The sequence below is a fragment of the Platalea leucorodia genome (genome assembly GCF_965183815.1).
Source record: "Platalea leucorodia genome assembly, chromosome: 2".
Lineage (NCBI taxonomy): Eukaryota > Metazoa > Chordata > Aves > Pelecaniformes > Threskiornithidae > Platalea > Platalea leucorodia.
In genome coordinates this window covers 122,836,252-122,856,843 of record NC_138824.1, presented here as the reverse complement: position 1 = coordinate 122,856,843, position 20,592 = coordinate 122,836,252, and the positions used below count along the sequence as shown (strand labels likewise).

General features: G+C 36.3%; 1 protein-coding gene across 1 annotated transcript in view; it reads right to left on the bottom strand.

Annotated features, from left to right (window-relative positions):
- ABI3BP (ABI family member 3 binding protein) overlaps window positions 1–20,592 on the bottom strand; it is a gene marked incomplete at its 5' end in the record, with an annotated part of 167,248 nt that overhangs the window by 47,093 nt on the left and 99,563 nt on the right. The window contains 14 exons of the mRNA XM_082332100.1: window positions 366–440; window positions 1,099–1,173; window positions 2,688–2,762; window positions 3,465–3,539; window positions 4,817–4,891; window positions 5,684–5,758; window positions 6,635–6,682; window positions 8,212–8,286; window positions 8,802–8,849; window positions 10,475–10,549; window positions 11,045–11,092; window positions 13,848–13,916; window positions 19,007–19,087; window positions 20,349–20,414. Coding sequence (XP_082188226.1) covers window positions 366–440; window positions 1,099–1,173; window positions 2,688–2,762; window positions 3,465–3,539; window positions 4,817–4,891; window positions 5,684–5,758; window positions 6,635–6,682; window positions 8,212–8,286; window positions 8,802–8,849; window positions 10,475–10,549; window positions 11,045–11,092; window positions 13,848–13,916; window positions 19,007–19,087; window positions 20,349–20,414 — 960 coding nt within the window. The remainder of the gene's footprint in view (window positions 1–365; window positions 441–1,098; window positions 1,174–2,687; window positions 2,763–3,464; window positions 3,540–4,816; window positions 4,892–5,683; window positions 5,759–6,634; window positions 6,683–8,211; window positions 8,287–8,801; window positions 8,850–10,474; window positions 10,550–11,044; window positions 11,093–13,847; window positions 13,917–19,006; window positions 19,088–20,348; window positions 20,415–20,592) is intronic.

Genomic DNA, 20,592 nt, shown 5'->3' with positions numbered 1-20,592 from the left:
ATGGCTTTCTGGAACCTGAAAAAAAAAGACTATCCAAAACACAGAGAAATTCTAGTGCTGTGCTGTAGGATAAGTTGAGTTACTGGCTAAAATTCTTGCTCTAAAAGAAAAATTAGACCACTGAATTTAGTTGGAGATCTGACAAATACAGCCTTCTGACCAGACATGAGCTGTAGGCTATTTCTGCTTTACTTCTAGGACAGAACTGAGACTCATCTTCATTAAGAAACAGGCCTGTGTGTAAGCAGAATGCAGGATAGTGGAATGATGTTACACAAAATACCACACCAGAGCATGTTCTCTAGAAATTTCTCCATTGAAAAATTAAAAATACTTGCATCTTAACTTTAAGGAAACTTATTTACCCATTGTTGCTCTTGAATGCTCAGTGGTAGTAGAAGATTTTGTAATAATTGGTTGTGGAGTTGTCTGATGTATTGCTGTTAAGAAGAAAATGTGAAGAATCTTAGAATATTAAACTGTAATAGAAACAAAGTAGCATTTGCCCTATTTCTAAAACTTTCAAAATGACCCAAACTACACAGTAACAGAGTATCTTAAAAAACAACTGCTGACAGATATCATTATCTTTCTATTAACTTCTCCTATACATTCCTTCTATAACAAAAATAGGAAGAGACACAGCCCCTGTAACTATTTTTAAGACTACTTTTATTTCAGTATAGTGCACAACGTCAGTTGCTAACTGTACAAGCACACTGCAAATGAGTTCTGTTGCATTTTATGGATAAAAAACCGAGTGCTTACAGAGAAGCATCTCTGATTACCAAGAAGCAATCAGACAGAACTCAGTCTATCTAGCCACTGAAATTTGTCAACACCCACATTTCTACATTTTAGTCATCATTTGCTATACGTAACAGAAAGGTGAAAAAACATTTTTGATGCTATACTACAAATCCTACTACTATTTTCAGTGTAGTTTTGGCATATTTTGGATTGACTAACTTAAATGGAATGCATTTGTTTCAGCACAAACCCAGCTACGAATAATCCTGTTAAAAAGCACAAAACCTGAGGCTAAGGGAAAGAATGATTAAACACAAATACACACAATTAAAAGAATGACTCCATTACCAGGTTTGGTGTGTGGCACTCTTGGTTTTTCAGATGTTTTTGGTTTGGTATGAATGAATTGTTTTTCAGTTGGAGCTGAAATAAAAACAAACAAGCACCCGGAACAATAATTGAAAAAAACACACTGCTTTCATAGTACACAAGAAACATACGTATGATCTGATCTGTAATAAAGCAAATTATGTAAGGTTAAAGCTGAAAAATCAATCAGTTGGAATTCCTGCAAAGAAAGGAAAAGAAATTAAATGGCCGCTGACACAAACAGACTTCCCCAAAATTATATACAAATTTGTAGCTTTGGATGAAGCAGTGAAGAATACAGTCACGAACAGCATACAGTAAAGTAACAGGACAAAACCAGACAGTATTAGCCTACATCTTCCACATCTGCTACATATGAGTATCTGAGGACAGGATCTATTCTTCAGTGGACCCTTCATATCAGACTTGATTTATAAATTAACTTCTTTGTTCTTATGTGGGAACTAATCAATCTTGTTATCTTCATACTATTCAGTCAAACGTTCTTGCCATGTAGGAATCATTTACTGGAAAAAGGTTATCTTAGCACTTGCTAGTCTGTGATCCACACTACTGTGAGAAGTCCTCAAAATATGTGCCTTAGCTTGTGCATTCTTCATTCCCCTTGCTCTGAAGAACAATTTTCTGCGTAAGAATATTGCATCAGGGAGCCCCAGATATGTATGACAGGGCACACAAACTTCATAAAACTGTACAAAGAGATATCAAATGAATACTAACCTACATACAGGGAATATATATTAAAATAGAAACATGATGAAAAGCATTTTTCATTTCCTATTCCTCAAAAAGAAAAAAACATGGTTTGAAGATTATTAAATGGCCATTAATACTTCATTAATGATACCATTTCATTCTCAGAAAATCATGGTCAATGTTTGTCTCTGAAACTGGGGACAGAGAAGTGATTATTAACAAAGATTGCTCAAGCAATACTCCTGCTGCCCAATGCTGCTTGGATTCATTGACCCTTATTTGGGCCACATCTGACATTTAAGTTAAGAAGAAAGAATTCTCAGCTAATGTTTCATATATTTAAACAAGTTTTCCCAACATTGACGGCTAGAAGTTAGCAGAGAAGATGGCTTTAAGAACTAGTATTTCATCTGGAGGGTCACATAGCTTGTCTGTTTTGGTATATGTTATGCTATAGTTGATACATTATCATTTTCTTGCAATTTTCTTCTGTAAAAATATGCCATGAGGAGTGAAGCAGAAGAATATGACAGTATCCATACTGCAGATGCAGAAATTACAGGAATCACTACCTGCTCTTTAAATAAAGTCCACTTTTACTGGAAAACATATGGCATCTGAAGGAATTACGTCATCCTAACTGAAAAGGCTAGAAGACGAGGAAAAGAACCTTCAAAAGTAAATGAGTTCATGCATTAGTACCCTCATCAAGACGAAAGGGCAAGCAAGTATCTAGAAGCAGAGCAAAACTTCATTATTAGTTTATACTATCACGTAATAAACTCTCTCTAAGAATATCTTCTCTAACAAGAATGGAAAATAGAGTAATTATTTATGAAATACACGATTACCCAATGTTGCCTTTGTTCTTTCAGGAATGTGAGGAATCATAGTAGTATCTGGTTCATGGAAGGCTGGAATGATTTCTGTTGGGAAAAATGTCAATAAATGCTCAGAATAATGAAGAAATTCTCCCTTTCCCTCCTGCCCCCTTAAAAAAACCCTTCAGCACTACACTATATACACCAGGAAAGGGATGCTTTAAAACAGCAATGAGCATTCACCCTCAGAGATTTATGGTTACAAAGAGTTCAATTTTTTGTTTGTTTTTAACATCTAGATACTTAAAAAACAAAAATAACAACCCTTCAGTGAAATCACTGATTATCTTATACAGGTCAGTCAGATTTATGCTGAGGAGTCTCCTAATCGAAATACAACAGAAGGGAATCCTCAGTCTGATCTGGATGAAAATGCGTATATAAAGGAAAAGCACTGCAACACCTTTAAGAGGCTTCTCTCGTAAGGATTCAAAAACATGGTGCAAACAACTGAAGTGTGTTGCTCAGATACAAGCTGTGAATAACTTCTTATCATTGATTTAAACATACAGGTCACTATTATTTCTTCTTCTGGTAATACCTGCCTAATATAAAAAAAAAAAAAAATCTTGAACTGTTGTAGTTTCTATCAGTGGTATGACTTAACTGCAGCATTGCAGAGGTTTCTTAAGCTAGAATGATACCCAGGTAACAGCAAATGTACTGTTGACAACTCCCCCCACTGCCCACCCTGAAAGCAGTCACTCAATTATCAATCGCAGCTTGACAAAAGACCAGATAATTTACCAGGCTTGCTGTGTGGAACATCTGGGATGGGAACTGCTTTAGGTTTAAAGGGAGTATGTTGTGGTTCTTTAGGAGCTGAAAGAAAAGACCTGTTTTAAGGGTTTATACTCTTCAGAAATCAGACAGGTTTATTGTACAGGCACTGCATGCCTCGTGCTTTCAAAGAAAAACAAGATCTTTACAATGAAAGACTGAAAAATTGAGTATCAGACGGGAATTTAAAGAGAAAATAATGAATGAAAACATGGGTGGAAAATTGATCAAGTAAGCAAAATCTGGAGTCAAGTAACAAAAACTGAAAGAACACAGACAGCTATAGTGGACGTTTCCACCTGTATTTCAGAGCTCATAACTGCAATACTCATGGCATGCTTGTCTCCTACAAGTGTCAAAGGAATTACAACGCCTGTGAGAGTGAAAGAAATATTCTGTGAAGACAACAGATCAGCTAGGAATGTTTCAATACCTGGAACAGAGTAGAATTAAGTTTAATAGGTAGAAAAGAAAACAATCAAAACCACAAACAGATGACATGTGAAAAACAGACTAATAATGTATAATCTTTGGTCCAAGGAGCAGCAGGGAAAAAATAATAATGACCAACCCAAGGTAACATCTTTACCTATTGCTGTCTTTGGTTGTTCAACTGTAAATGTAGTAGGTGCCAAAACTTCATAAAAACAAGAACGTACACAGAATTAGTGGTAAGTGCAAGCAAAAGGGAAGAAATACTCCCTTTTACATGACTGATTTCTTTTCAAATTAGAACACATACTTAAATTTGTTCTTTTCTTTTTTAAAATTAAATATTGGTGGAATTAGTGAATATACACCCACTCAAAAGGAAGGTTCAACTGATGTTTTCAGAACCATCAGGAGTTACAGAGGTTTGGCAGTTCACTAGTATGTAAATCCCTATTAAATATATTTTTAAGAGTCAAATTCCATTACCAGGGCACACAAACATATGAGTGGTTTGAGTTACAGATATTTAGAGTCATACACGAAGGCCCTCAAATATGTTTTTCTCTAAGCATCTTTTGACAGGCACAGAAGAGATGCAATTTCTTCCAAGAACATTCTTATAATGTTTGTATGTTGTCTATCCTGCTATGCAGATTATTCATCAGTGACAGCTGTCATGTGGCTGAAAAGCATGTACCAGTCATCAAAACTCAGCCATTAAAAATACAAAACAGCTCTACCTTCCTTTAAACATGTATTTAATGATCATCAGAAAATCTACTTGTTTGTAATACGAAGAGATGTTAATCAACATTTGACTCATTGAGGAAAGACAACCCAAAAGAAACCCCAAATATTCAAGCACAACAAAACAACAATGTACTTACCTGGTTTTGTGTGTGGTACATCTGGACTTGGTGATGCTCTGGGCTTGGAAGAGACTCGCCGACTTTCTTTTGGACCTGTGAAGGTGAGCAAAGTTTTGAACATGTTATTGAGGATGATGATTCAATGTAAGTCTTTTGATTTTCCTGACAGGAGAGTCATTTTCTGCAAAGACATTTTTTAGGAAGTATTTCTTCCATTTGAAAATAATCACAAAGAGATCTCCTGTCAATGCAATCAATATTATGTTAGTGCAGAGAGTAAAGACAAAGTGACTGTTACCGCACAGTGCTGGATTAACTCTCTACTCCTCTCAGCTATATCAAACAGAGCTTTCTACGCTGTAGTTCTAACAGTTCCCCTAGTTGTGCTTCTCAAGTGTTTTATATTCCAAAAATCTGCTTCTCATTTAAATCAACTTTGCATTAAAAAAAAAATAACCAGCAAAGCAATCAAAGCAGAAGAAACATGGAAATTTACCACTAATTTTCAAAGGGACAGAACTATTTCCAAAGTTTTGGGAACAGGAAAGTACTGTAATTTTACACTTGTAAATGAGTTTATGTTAGAAAATACAAATACCTCATTGTCACATTCTATGGAAATTAAGACACAAATTTTCTTGTGTGCAAGGGCTCAAGATGACTGTTAACCCCCTCATCCCTACCATTATACAAGTTACTGACACATATAAGTATCTAGCTGATTATCGTGTTCCATGATGGTTAATATAGCAAAATTTGATTATGACAGTAAAACACAGCCTATTCAGTAAGTATCTGTGTACCTTCAGAGAACTCATCAATTTTGACAATTTTCAAACTGATAAAACTTTCGTGCACTAAAGGGCAAAATATCAATAAGCTTACTTGCTCTAGTTGGAGGAACCCGTGGACTGGGTGACGTTTTAGGTTTGGAAGGCCCATGACGTGTATCTTTAGGAGCTGGAAGAAAGAAACTGGGTTACACCGTACTAAAATTTTCCACGGTATCAGTGTCCACTACCACCCATAACAGTCAACAAAAACAGAGCAAAGATTTGAACCAAAGATATTCTATGGAAGTGATGCAAAAGAGAAGGGTTTTTTTGGAACAAAATCAGGCTATAGAGAAAAGAAAAAAATCTACTGTGACATAGCACCAACTAAGCATCTGACAGAACTACTGGTTCTGTTTATGAAGAGGACTTAAAAAAATAAAAGAAGAAAACGAAATAAATAGCTTCAAATACAAAGACACCACTGCTCTGTAACGGAAATTGTACTGGAATGATTCGCAGTACCAGATTCAAACGAGAAAAACTCCTTAGTCAACTGCATCTGCCTCAAGGAATCGTATGACCCAAAGATCACTGAAGTGATTCTGTTCTGACAGTGGAATTGAGGTTTGAGTGAAACAGAATTATTTTTCAGACCTTTATGAAGAACTGAATTTCACTTAGTAAAACTGGAAGGGAAGGGAAGCAGAGAAAGAAAACTTGCTGCATGCAGGACTGCTCACCCAAACCATATGACTAACAAGAACAGTGCCACCTCTACAGTATGACTGAGACCATGTAAGTTAGGATCCTGTTCTGATCTGCCCTTTGCCTCTTATCATTAAATATTGAAGGAAATTGCCCTATGTTATGTGCATAACGACTTGAAAGGCACAAGGATCCTCCTCAATTGTTTTGTAGAAATAGAGAGACAGAGAATCTTGACTATTAAATTATTAAGGCACATACAAAGAAAGGTGACAAATTTTTGCAGGTCTACTCTTAATGATTTGTGTTGAAGAGGAAAGACAATGTGACTACTCAAGTAAGAAAGTATCATTACCTACTGTTGACTTTGGTTTCTCAGTTCTAAATGTAACTGGTTCCAGAACTGCATTAGCATGATAAAAAACAAAACCAAGTATTACCAAGAACAATCAAAACATTACAGTCACTACCGCCACAATGATCACCCCATCCCTACTACAGCCAATGACAGATGGTCACTCCTCCTTGAAACTCAATACGTCACAGTATTATGCCGCTCAGAATTGCCTCCAGTTCAAGGAAATAGCTCTAATACAGAACAGAGCCCAAATATAAATGAAGCTTTTGTAATAAGCAACAAGGAAATTGTGGGTGGTTATTTACTTTCAACTTTGTACACTTTCCTGACTTATTTCAAGGTTTTGAGTCAAACAATAGACGCAGACTTACTGGGGGGAAAAAGGAACCTTAGTTGTCATCTTTCTGCCCATTACTCCAACAGTGCCATCTAATACTGCACATACTTGGGATACCCATGCTGGGTCTGGCTGGGATGGAGTTTATTTTCTTCACAGCAGCCCCTGTGGTACTCTGTTTTAGATTCATGACCAAGACAGTGTTGATAACACACCAGTTTTTTAGCTATTGCTGAATAGTGCTTCTTACAGCATCAAGGGCTTCTTTGTTTTTCACTCTGCCCCCAAGCAATTAGGCTGGGGGTGGGCAAGATGCTAGGAGGGGACACAGCCGGGACAGCTGAACCAAACTGACCAAAGGGATATTCCACCTCATATGATAATGGCATGCTTAGCAACAAAAGTGAGGGGTAGCCTTTCCAAAGGACCCATTGCTCCTAGACTGGCATTGGTCTCCTAGAGGGATGTGGTGAGTGGTTGCCTTTCTATCACTTTGTTTTCTCCCCTCTTTTTTATCCTTCACTTGTTAAACTGTCTTTATCTTGAACTATGATCTTTATTCTCTCTTTTGCTCTTCCGATTCTCTTCCCCAACCCACTGTGGGGTGGAATGAGCAAGTGGCTAGTGCGTGCTTAGTTGCTGGCTGGGATCAACCCACCACAGTACCTCATGCAATTGCTAGTGTCAGTTGGATAACTTTCTTCCTCCATCCTTAATTAGCCCAGGGTTGTATATTGCTCTATACCAAGCTGTGTAAACAACATTATAGAAGGTATTACACATTCTTAAACCTCTGACCAACATAAGGGCTGCGCAAAAGTGAACTGAAAAGTATAAATGAATGATTGTGCCTGGGAAACAAAAAACAAGTACACAATTTGAGAAATACAGGAGAAACCCCTTCCTCTTTGCAATGACACCCCTGCTTTTCACCTTCACTTTCCAAAAACCCATGCAAATTCACACAGAAAAGATCTATTTTCACTGACAACTGCACAGAAAATACCCATTGTTGCAGTGACTTAAAATGTAAAAAAGAACTGAAGATAGAGATTTTAAACTTACCAGGTTGTTTATAAATTCCACATGTCATGACATGTGATACTAGGTTTTATCCCTCAAGGAATGCTCCAACATATATGCCAAAGGAATACATACAAATCTGAAGCTCCACTGATCACAGGAGAATTCATAAGACACATATCAGTATGATAAGATAAAGAAACAATGTACTTACCAGGTTTGGTTTGTGGCACCTCTGAGCTTGGTGATGTTCTAGGTTTGGAGGGAACACGCTGTGTTTCTTTTGGAACTGAAATAAAAAAAAAAAAAAAAAGCAACTATTAAAATCTTTCAAGAACTGAGACTGACAGAAGGCATAATATTAAAAAAGAACACATGCCTTTGGGACCTTCTGGAAACATGAAAAGCTTGTATGAGTAATGGAGAAGTATGAATGTCTGGTACACAAAGAAATAGTGCTGATGGAAAACCTCTGTATCAGGATAACATAAAGCAAGGCCAGTATGGATGGACTAGTATAAAAGATGAAGCAGCACATGACAGAAACTGAGTATAAAGACACGTAGTCAAAGGTAGATTGTGGTGCTTCCATCCACTTTACAGAACACGTTTGTGTGAGAAAAACCAAACAAGATGATTATGAACTGTTAGTGTAAATCACAAAAAAAAAAAACCTTACAGAAGGACTAAATTTAACAGGAAAAAAATTATGACAGTGGAGTACAATGAAGATGTACTTGTGATGCTTGGTGTATACTGAGAAAAAAAGCTAAATGTGATGGTCCTTGTAGGTAAAACTGTTACCTATTGTTGGTTTTAGCTGATCAGTTCTAAGTGTTATAGATTCCAGGACTGTATCAGAAACAAAACATAAAAGCTATTATGAAAATTGAAGAGAATAATTCCACTTATAATTGGTATTTCTTGCCTAGTAACTGCAGTTTGCATTATATACTATGTATACTGCCTCATACAAAAACCTTTATATTACATGAAGTCTCTGAGAAAGCAGTGTAAGCTGAAACATAATGTGAGCTTAGTTCTTCCTATGGTCTTCAGTAAGATATCCAAATACGTATCACTCCCTTATTCAGAAAATGGCTTTTTAGGGACACAAATCTCTTCCCTTTGTGGCATATTTCAAATGCAGTTTATATATACAATTGGAGTCAGAGATCACTTGTTTGTTTTCTGGATGCTATATTATTAAAGAGCATTATGGTGTATTGCATTGCATGATCACATGCTTCAGCTCTAAACTGGTATGGATCTAAAATAAAACTGGGTGTTTAAGGGACATAAGGATGTGAAATTGATGCTATTTTCTTGCATTTCCCACATTAGAAACAGAGGGACAATAGAAATGGCATCCCCCTCTGCGTCAATTCTTCTGTATGGGTGACAATGAAAAAAAATTTCTTTGGATCTTCTAGGACAATCAAAAGATAAGTGGATGATGCTGTAAAAAAAGCTGGGTATATTATAGATTCTTGAAGAAAGAGTAACTTTTTTTTTAAAAAAAAAACCCACAGAACAGTACAAACCTTTAACATTTGTGTGACAAAACCGTTTTTTGAGAAAGCCAGACTACCATAATAATGAAAAATGGTCACAGAGGTAAAAACTGAGTTTATGAGAAGCTACATTTTAAGTTGTAGTTTGGAAACAATGTTTTACAATCAGCTGCCATGGCTAAAAAATTATGAGAGAACAAGGATTTTGACTGTTTTCTACATGAAGTAATCATACTTAATAGATAACATCAGCTTTCAAAAATATTGCTCCATGTCTACAATTTAAAGATCTTCAGTAAAGTGATTATCATGAAATTTTTCACATTTACCAAAAGATAACCTATGTTGATATTTGATACCCTTGTAATTTTCTGTTGATACTACCAACTGGATAGCAGAGGACAGAAAGTAATTTTTTCTGCCTACCACTGACTACCTACTCAACGTTTAATGACATAGTACAAAAATCCAGTATTTTGGAATATGGCATAAATGATCATTAATGCTAATAAATGTTAATATTTATAAACATAGTAACTATGCACTGGGTTATTTACTCGTTCATGCAGAAAATAATAATGCCATGAAATTAAGTAATTGTGACTTAAAAGGGAAACATATTTATTCTAACAATGCAAAGCAATGTGGGAAAGAATTGTACCACCTAAGTAGCCATACTACTTACTTTAATTACTATGTATTTGCTTTAGTTACCACTGTAATCGGAGTTTAACAACAATATTCTCATCCTGCTGCCATGAAGTAGCAGAGACTTATTCTTTCGCGTGGTGAAAAACACCTAGCAAATGTTACTACTCCTGAAAACTGCAAATAAACCACTGAACAGAGAGCAGAGCAGAACCCCATTATGTTTTGACTGGCTCAGATAACTAACCAGCTGCTCAGAAATACATTTCAATCCAATATAAACTGTATTAGAAATAATCACACAAAGCAGTTTACCATCTTTGGCCTGTGGGATATGAGGTTTGGGTGAAGTTTTAGGTTTAGAAGGAATACGTTGAGTCTCCTTTGGAGCTGGAAGAGAAAATGTGGGTAGTAAGTTGGTTAAATTGCACAGCAATTAGTGTCTGATATCAAGCTGAACACACAAACACAGACACCTCACACCTGCAACAGAGAAAAAAAAGTCTCTTTATAGGAAGTAGGAAAGAAAGTCAGGTAATACTCTCCATGTATTTACAACAATATAAGCAAAAGAGTGGAATTTTAGCCATTTTTGAAGCTCAGGTTTTATTTTTTTTAAACAAAAAGCTGGGACAAGCACAGGCAAGCATAATTATGAGAAAGGTGATTCAGAGCTGCCAGAATTGTTGTTTTTAAAAAAAGGAGACGTTCCAACTGTGAAGAGAGCAATATGCCCAACTGTCACGAATGCCAAGTAAGAGAATTACCTAGAAGAGAAATGAAGTTTAATGAAATGATCCTAAGGCATAAGGTGATTAACTTCAGTGATGCTTTTTCTGTGATGAAAAGAGCAAACACAACAGCTGGCCAAGGAAATACCATTACCTATCGTTGACCTTGGTGGTTCAATTCTAAGTGTAAAAGGTTCCAAGACTGCAACAGAAACAGTGTGACAGGGTAAGTATGGAATGTACTCCAAAAAACTTAAAATTACCCCACTGGTAAGTATAAAAGCAGGTGCTAGTACTACACCACAGTAACACGGATCTCCAAATTAACTTTTACTTTTTAAAACCATGGACAATTAAACTTCCCAATAATACAGGTTCAATAAGAAAAATATAATTGCACAAACTTGATGGCAAGGGAAGCAAAAATATGTTAATAGAAATCAATAAATCCTAAAACAAGCAAGAGAAGAGATCACACAGCTTAACAAGGATACAGCAAGGGACTCTTGATATATAAAAATGCCAGGTATCTCCAAACTGAAGTCTGTTACTACCTGAAAGTAGCATGCTGACCATGACAAAACAGTTGAATTTTTCCTCTAAGGTGAGCAGTCAAGCAGAGGACTAAAAGGCTGCTATTGGTACAGCTATATAATTATCTGAAAAAACTTATTTTGATAAAACCTCTTAGTTTTTTCCTCATTATATCCTCTTATAATTCGGATCACAAAACGAATGCATCATGTCCTTTTCCTCCTCACAAACTGTGCCAAGTTGGGGGGGGGGGGGGGGGGGGGGAAGGGGAAAAAAAAAAATCACAATCCTAAATTATGAAATGGCAGAATCTATAAAAATTTCCTGGCAGTACGGAAAATATACTAAAATAATATTAATTGATAAAGTCTCCCCTCTCAAAGCAGTCATAACTAAAGTAACATATACAGACATACGTACCTACAGATAGAACCTTTTCTGTAACATATACTCAATTATCTCTCAAACTCTCTTATACATCTACCTCTTTTAAAAATGGGATTTACAATAAATAAAACTATAAAACTTTGTTTGCAGTTGATGCTGTTGATACTATAGTATTTCTCTACACTTCTATTAACATTCACAGTATAATATAGCCTAGTATTAATACTGCTGCAAATGAGAAAAAAAGCCACAACAACCAGCAAGAACTTCTTTCCATTGACAATGGCCAGATACTGTATAGAAAACTTAAACTAGTTATTGAACTTTCTAATGTGCCCACTACATATCCCTGGTTTGCAATGACATTGCCATTATTCAAGCTCATCAATTACCTTCAGAATTCAAATTCAAAATCTTTTTCTATAAACCACTCATTTCTATTTTCAGGTTGCCTTTGAAAACTCAGTGAGTTCTTAAAAAGAAAAAAACCTTCAGATATTCAGAAAAAAAAATTGAATTCTTTGTTAGGTCTGCAAATTGCTTTCTGAAGCAATTTAGTTTCTCTTTGTATAAATATTATCCCAATATAACGAATGACTTCCTTCTCCCCTCCTCCAGGAAAAAAAAAGTTGGGAAGTTTTTCACTTTTTTACCTTCTGCACTAATAGCAGGCTTCAAAGTACACAATTTCAAGAGAAGTGCCCTATCAGATTTAGCTTGAGGTGTTTCGGTCTCAGCAGATGATTTGGGCTTCAAATGTGTTGACTGCGACTTCGGATACCAGAAAAACCTTGGTTTGTAAAAACCAGTATTTAAGCTGAAAGTAAATGGTGTCCTATAGAAGAACCACATTCACATTCAGCAACGAAGAAATGAAGTCTAGGAAATGACTTTTTGCTCGTATCAATGAATAAAAACAGAAAAAAATGGTGCTATGGGTTTAAGGCATGAAATAGTATTGCATATAGGCAAACCAAGCAGACAGAGCCTTTGAAGAAAGGGATAATCAAAGAGTTGGATGTTCTTTTGCAGCAAAATTAGCTTCTAAGAGTTTAGCCAAAAGCCAAAGAAAAGAGCGCTAAGAAACGATGCTAAGAAAACACTGTTATCCAATGTTGACCTTGGCAAATCAAGGTCATTAGAAGAGTTTTGAGAGTACTTTATGAAGTAGGACTTATTGCAGTTGGAAACAGTGAATCTAAGTGATGTTGCTAATTAATCAAAATAAATCGATTCTATTTAATCAAATCATTTATGCACAGACTTAGAGCCATTCTCAATCCAAATTATTATATATGTAGTTGGCTTCATCTGGGTTTTAAAGCACAAAGGTGTACCTCTGAAAACATCTTGAAGTGCTTCTCAGAATACCATCTGCACAGTAAATGCAAACAGTGACTCAAATCTTCCTTTGAATTAGATATAACATTTCAAGGCTCACTGCAAAGGATATCTTTGTTCTTAGTCTACATTAAAAACGTATTTATTAAACACATCACTAAATATATATTCCCATACCAAAAAAGGTAATTATCATGTATTACTTTATATAAACTTTCCTCCTTACTTTATTTTCCTGAATTGAACACAATTTTCCACAGATTAATTAAAAAGATGCAATATTTTCCATAAATTTGAGAAATTATCAAGCAATGCTTGGTTTTGTGCAACAAAGAATTCCCCCTTCTGCAGAAATTGTTCAGCAGTTTGTAGTTTTAAAGCTGATTTTTAAATTAAGTACATTATTTTTATATTTCTTAAAATCTTTATTATTGCAATAATTCATATTCTTTCATTTTCTAATGTAATTGAAGCTTCTAATCAGATACCTTTGAAGTGATATCCTGTCTTTCAGAAGACAGTATCTCCACCCTGGAAGCACGAAGAAATAATAAAGCACCAAGACTATATTTCCATTTGTTGGGTTTGGACCACATGTGGACAAGCAAGAAGCCTACAGGAAACGGTGTTTTCAGCTGCACATATTATCAGACCAATAAAAAGAAGAATGACTGAAGATGACTCATAATCATTACCCTCTGCAGTCTTTGGACGTTCATATGTGTGGGGACTCCTAGTGGTGACTGACACCGGAACGGTTGCTGCTGGAATAAAGAGAATTTTCTTGAGAGAAACACAGGTGCATCTGTAGCTATTTCTCAACTTCTGGTATGGCTCAGCTGCTCTTGCTTCCCAATTAAAATCCTCCCCACTGTTCAAATGGAAACAATGAGCACGTAAGAAATTTACTGAATGTTCTTAAGCAACAGGTACTACCCCGTGCAGCTTTTGCTGCTCTTTGAAAACAAAACGTGCATTTATGCTACAAGAAACACCGCTGGCAGAGGAGCTCTGAGTCTTCATCTTCCTGTTTTCCTGACAATTTTTTTTTCTCTTTATGGCTGTAGACCACTGAAAAGAAACAGTTCCAGAGAAATCTTTTTCCTTTGGTAAATATTTCTATTTATTTCCTGAGTTTCTTCCACAGCGATGCAAAGGTTAGATGTGAAAGATTTTCAGGTAATAACTGCAAAGTCACAGAAAGTAAGGTTGAAGATCCCAGTAGGTTATGTAGTACTACAGCACATTAGGTAATCAAGTTAAAAGCTTCCCATCTCTATCCACAGTAATTAATTAGGTTTGAAAGGACAGAACTCCAAGGATGGAAAAATATAAAGAACTTTTAAGACAAAGTTGGTAAAACTGTTTAGTATTAGCATGACTTTACAAATGGAGTCCACTTTCATTCCTAAATACATCTACAATCATCAGGTAATCGATGTGCTTATCCAAACCTTCAAACTTTACTTCACTCATTTACTCTGCTTTGACTCTTCTCAGCCTATGTTTTACTACCTGTACCTCCTGGTGCGTGCTCTCTCTCTTTCATAACACAGATTTTAATTAGGAAAGAAAAAATGATTGATGAATATTGTACAATGTACCTCAAACTTTATTTTTGGACATACTGACAAATTGTCATGTTGAAGTTCACAAACGTTTTAAGACTCACAAGTACACTCATCTTGAGGAAGCTATCTTAAAACTTTTAAATACAATAAAATCTGAGACCTAAAACTTCCAAAACTCTGTCAGTTTAGATATAAAATTACTTTATTAATTTAAAAGTCTCTATTTCCTTGCATGAAGGTTGATGATGAGGGGATTATATCTGGGGGGACTGTGTTTAAGTTTAAAAGACTGCATAAAGAAAAGTTGAAAAAAATTCTGTCAGCAATTATGAAGTTTTCCTATGTTCTCTGGGAATCAGATCTCTAAAGTAATGTTCGCTGGGTAGGTAAATCTCTCCTCAAGACAATCCCCTTTAAAGCCACGTCACTGAAAATGATAATGCATGAAGTGGCTCACGTGAAGTGACAGCATTGGTTTTTTTTTTAAAAAGAAAAAAAAAAAAATCCAACCCAGCCAGTGCAATCAGTTCTTGCTCCCAACCACAGGGCTCTGGTACTAGTCGGGGTCAAAAGGTGAAAAATGAGAACACACAGAAGCAGCTATGGAAAAATCATTCACTAGTAGGATCTCTTTGTTCTTTGCCAAGTTCTCCGAACTGCCACACGTGCAAGTACTGCTCTGTCACGACAAAGATCAGCAGGGCATTCCTACCTATTTAACAACTGGAGACTACTTTTCTACACCTGGTAGCACTGAGTACTGCATAATGTATCTGTGCCTCAGCACTACACTTTGCTCTATATCCAAGCAGGGAAATCCAATAAGAAGCATACTAACCTACAAGTTAGGTACTTGGCACATTCTTCCAGAACTAACCTAGGGCCATATATTCATTGTACCATGGTTTTCTGATGAATATTAAATCACTCAGATTTTTCTTTTTAATTTCTTTGTTTTTTCAAACATAAAAATCAACAATGCCATCCTCCTCCCAATCCTAAAGAGATTCTGAAAGTCTCTGGTAATGATTTCTTCTCAGCCCATTTAAAAGAAGTTCATTAATAGATACATAATTCACATTTCATGTAGACCTTTCTAGATAAAAAGAAAAGGTTGAGCTGGGAAATGGATTTCTCAGAACGATGATGAGAGGAGAATAAGATTGGGAGGAAATAACATTCATTTCCTCTGACTTTCTAAAAGCACAGCATCTAAATGAAACCCCCAGACAATATAAGAGGACTTTGATGTAAAAGTTACTCTTGACATTACTGAGCAATTTATGGGGTTGTAAGCACTGAGCAGCCAGCTAAGCTGAGACTTTGAAGGACAGAAACTAGCAATAAAGCCATGCACCAAGTTATCGAGCAGAGTTTTCATCGGTTCTCTGGTATGACTATATTTCAGAAGATGTCCTTCCAGGATCCTCATAGTCCTGGTAAGGGAGAGAATACTGTAAAAGGAACAACTACATGTATGCACCAATCTATCTAACATTATCTTAACTCCAGTGCTGTATTGAGACTATGGAAATATAAAACAGTAGGCGGTTGAGATCTTCATCTACAACAGGTAAATTCTGCCTATTTGTTGTTAAAACAGTTCTGCAGTTCTCCTGCAAAAGCCTCATACCACACAAATGGAAATGCATGGATGCACGTGAAGACCTAGCTTGTTGTACTAGAGGCACAAGAGTGCAAATTTGTAATGCATCTAGAGGGACTCAACAGGGGTTCATTATAAAGAGCTATTGCACTTTTCTGGAAAGAAAATGCTGCAGTGCTGTCGGATGCATGGTAAAAAATTCATTATAATTCCCTTTCCTGAAAAATGGAGAACTTAGTATGTTTAGACAGAGAGATTAATGCTAACAATAATACAAGTGAACACAATGGTTGGGCATGACCACATTGGCAACAAGAAATTTTTTTCATGCAGGCAACAGATTCAATTATCCACCTATCAAGAAAAAGAATGAAGCTGCAAACTTTCACTTGAATGTACAGTTGGTTGGTTGGAAAAACTGAAAACTGTCTATATGTGGTTTTGTTTTTTAAATGAAGTTTTTTTGCTCCACTGCAAAAAGACAAATACTTTACCAGAAACAGTATAAAAGTCTTATTAACAATGAGAGCCAGAATTAACTTTCAGGAATTCTGTTTGACTCAAAGTGGGTCACCAGTAAGTCAGTGATCAGGTATGAATTTGGCACATATTCCTCATTATTTTGATTCACTGTTAAGGAAAGGTGACAACCACTGTCATGGCACAAATTTCTCATTTAAGCTGAACTCCCAAGTGACGCTGGAATACAGAGGAGATCCTGATCTTTGACCATTTTTCCACTTATCCAAAAGCCAGGTTATCCCCATGCACTGCACATTTTATGTCTCAAATAATAATTTCTGAACAAGAAAATCATAATTTGTCCCATCAGAACAAATGCCAAATTCACAAATACCTACTTACATGAAGATCATTACAAGCTTAAATATGATTAAAAAGTGTTTCTTAGGATTCTATCTTGTTGATCAGTGAAACCACTAACAAGGAAAGGACAAACAAGAGGCATGCATACAAATATAGAATCATGCTGCCTTCTTTGTAATTATATAGAAACTTGTTATATAGCCATTCACTGCGGAAACATCAATATACAGTGTTGATCTTGGCAGTCCAATGGTGTAAAACAATTTTCTGCAACAGTTTCCAAATGAGTTGGTTTTTTTCTCTGTTGTTTCAAAGAAAACATGCAGGATTCAGATCTATATTCAGACATAGGCATCTACAGCAGAGACAAATGTAATTATTCTAGTAATACAATACTGGATTTCCTACACTAAAAATGTTGTAGGAACTGTAATCACCATGAAAAACTAATTATGCACACTATTTTGAGACAGTTCCAAGTCATAAATACCATTTAGTTAACAAGCTTTACAAGGAATTCTTTGGTCTGAAGAGAGTAATTCTTTTTACAAGCAAAAAAATCATTCACAGAGAATCTGGAAAGAATTTAATAATCCTGCCTGATCTCTTCCAGGATTAAGTAATATATTCTTACAATATACAATTACGCAGTTTTAAGCTTTCTAACTTCATTATAAATCATTGTGCTGGTTTTGGCTGGGATAGAGTTAATTTTCTTCATAGCAGCTGGTATGGGGCTATGTTTTGGATTTGTGCTGGAAGCGGTGTTGATACCACAGGGATGGTTTCGTTACTGCTGAGCAGGGCTTACACAGAGTCAAGGCCTTTTCTGCCTCTCACCCCACCCCACCAGCGAGGAGGCTGGGGGTGCACAAGGAGCTGGGAGGGGGCACGGCCGGGACAGCTGACCCCAGCTGACCACAGGGATATCCCACACCGTATGACATCGTGCTCAGCTTAGAAAGCTGGGGGAAGAAGGAGGAAGGGGGGGACGTTCGGAGTGATGGCGTTTTGTCTTCCAAAGTCACTGTTACGCGTGATGGAGCCCTGCTTTCCTGGGGATGGCTGAACTCCTGCCTGCCATGGGAAGCAGTGAATGAATTCCTTGGTTTGCTTTGTGTGCACGGATTTTGCTTTAGTTATTAAACTGCCTTTATGTAAACCCACAAGTTTTCTCACTTTTACTCTTCTGATTCTCTCCCTCATCCCACCGGAGGGGAGTGAGCGAGTGGCTGTGTGGTGCTTAGCTGCCAACCATGTAACACCAGTAATATTTTTGTAACTGTATTAACTTATTCTTCAGCTCCAGAAAATGCCAGGTGCCTTTTAATTCTCTGACATAGACCAAATTCAACGCCGGTGTGAAGGTGCAATTTCATTTGCCAGCATAAAATATGCCTCTACTAAATTCCAGAGCAGAATTTCACTCTTATTTCCACAGTTTCGGGTTACGTCTACATAGGCATTAATCATCTCTGAATCAATACAAATCCTATGGGTCTAGGTAAGATGCTATAACCATCAACAAAGCAGGAGAATTTGCATTTTCTGGACCCTGTGCTGAACTAAGTTAGAAAACTTGTTATTTTGAAATGAAAAGCAGGAAAACAACTTGTTTCAATGCCAGGCCATTGCGACTTGGTGATTTGGCATATAGAAGTTAAAAGTTTTCTTGCTTTGCTTCAAATTGTTTTGGTTCAATACAAATATAATATTTCTCAAAGAGCACAGCTCCCCTCAGCACCCCTCTTTCTGATGATTAAGTGCTGAGCTTCACACAGAATACATTTAAACTAAAGTAGACTACTTAAGCAATCCATTGTAACAAATGTTTGCTACGGAAGTTAGTTACCAGGTTTAGTTCGTGGCTTTTTGGGTCTGGCAGGTGGTCTAGGTTTAGATGCAGAAGATGTGTGTTTTGCTTCTTTAGGAGCTGAAAGAAATATACTGGATTATAAGATTATCCTTTCCACTGTATCACATAAAAATCACGTTTTTCAAGCCTGAAATGAAGCAACGAATGGCTACTGGGAACAAAAGCAAATGGCGAAATCAGATTTGCTAAGAAGGCTTCTCAAAAATCTTCCGAAGACTTCACTACCCCAGCAAAATCCCTGCTTGTTCTTCACTGTAAAAGTCAGTAAGTAAATTTACAATATGTAATTGTAGCTTGCAATCACATCAAAATATTCCTCTCATTAAGTTAGCAAATTCATTTTTCCCAGATACCTAAGAAGTAAAATAATAATGCTGTTTATCCTTTTGAACTCCAGCTCAATTTTAAGCCATCAAAAGATGTACAGAGACAAAATATGCAAAAATGTCCTCAATTTTCAACACTATGAAGAAATTACTGGTAGGGAGCTGGAAAAACATGGAATCAATAATAAAAAAGGGAATTGCTTCATAACTGTAGTCATTGAATTCTGCTACTTATGCAGAAGTAGCGTCATCTAAATGGTAAAAATTTAGAGGAACCAGTCCTAGAATTTTTTTTCCCCCCTGAACATGCATGGGATGAAACTGTAATTACCTAAATATGACTGTTAATCTGACATCAGATAAAGCTTAAGGTGAATTTCAGGTAGTATAGTCAGTAATTTTGTCCATTTTTATAAAGCACTGCTATGAGACTGCTTTCCAAGAAGAAGTTTCATAGCAATAGACACAGTGGAAAAGCTTATGACATTTACAGAAAGAACAGAGTAGAATAAGACATATGAAGTGACTGAGAACTGTTTTTCAATCCAAAATGACATTCAGAATGATTCATAAAAGAACAGTAGAATTAACACGTCCACCTAATGCCACAGGAATCCTTCACTGAGAATTCTAGGATTAAGTTCACAACACTAACCTTGCACTTGGCCTTTCAATAGTATTTCCAATGCGTTTCTGATGATTTTCTGAGGGTAAAGTGTGTTGGTGTAGAAAAACTCCCAACAAAATGGAAGACCATTCTTATCCCCAAAATTTTACTGCACTATAGAACTAGTAAAACCTTATGAAAAAACCTCAAGTTTCTTTTTCTCCTAAGTTTAGAAAAACGTATTTCTGAATGCTTATTTCCTAACTCTTTTCCTCTCTCAGATAAATGGATTAAGTATAGTAAAAGCTATGATAAAGTAACAGAGTACTAACTGTGGCATGGACTGCAAAGAAGAGTGACCAACAGCTACAGAAATACGTATTACCTAGTGTTGCTTTTGGTTGTTCAACAGTCTGAGAACTTTTAGGCTCCAAAAGTGGTGGTTTAGGGGCTAGAAAAGAAAAATTCAAATGGAGTTGAACAGATCAGTAGAGGTATCAGCAGTAAGCCAAAAATGTTATCATTCCAATAGTTCAGGGGGTTGGTTTGTTTGTTTTAAAATGGACTACATAAGCATGCAACTAAGTCCTACTCTTATACATAACATCCCACACTCCTTTTAGTTTTGC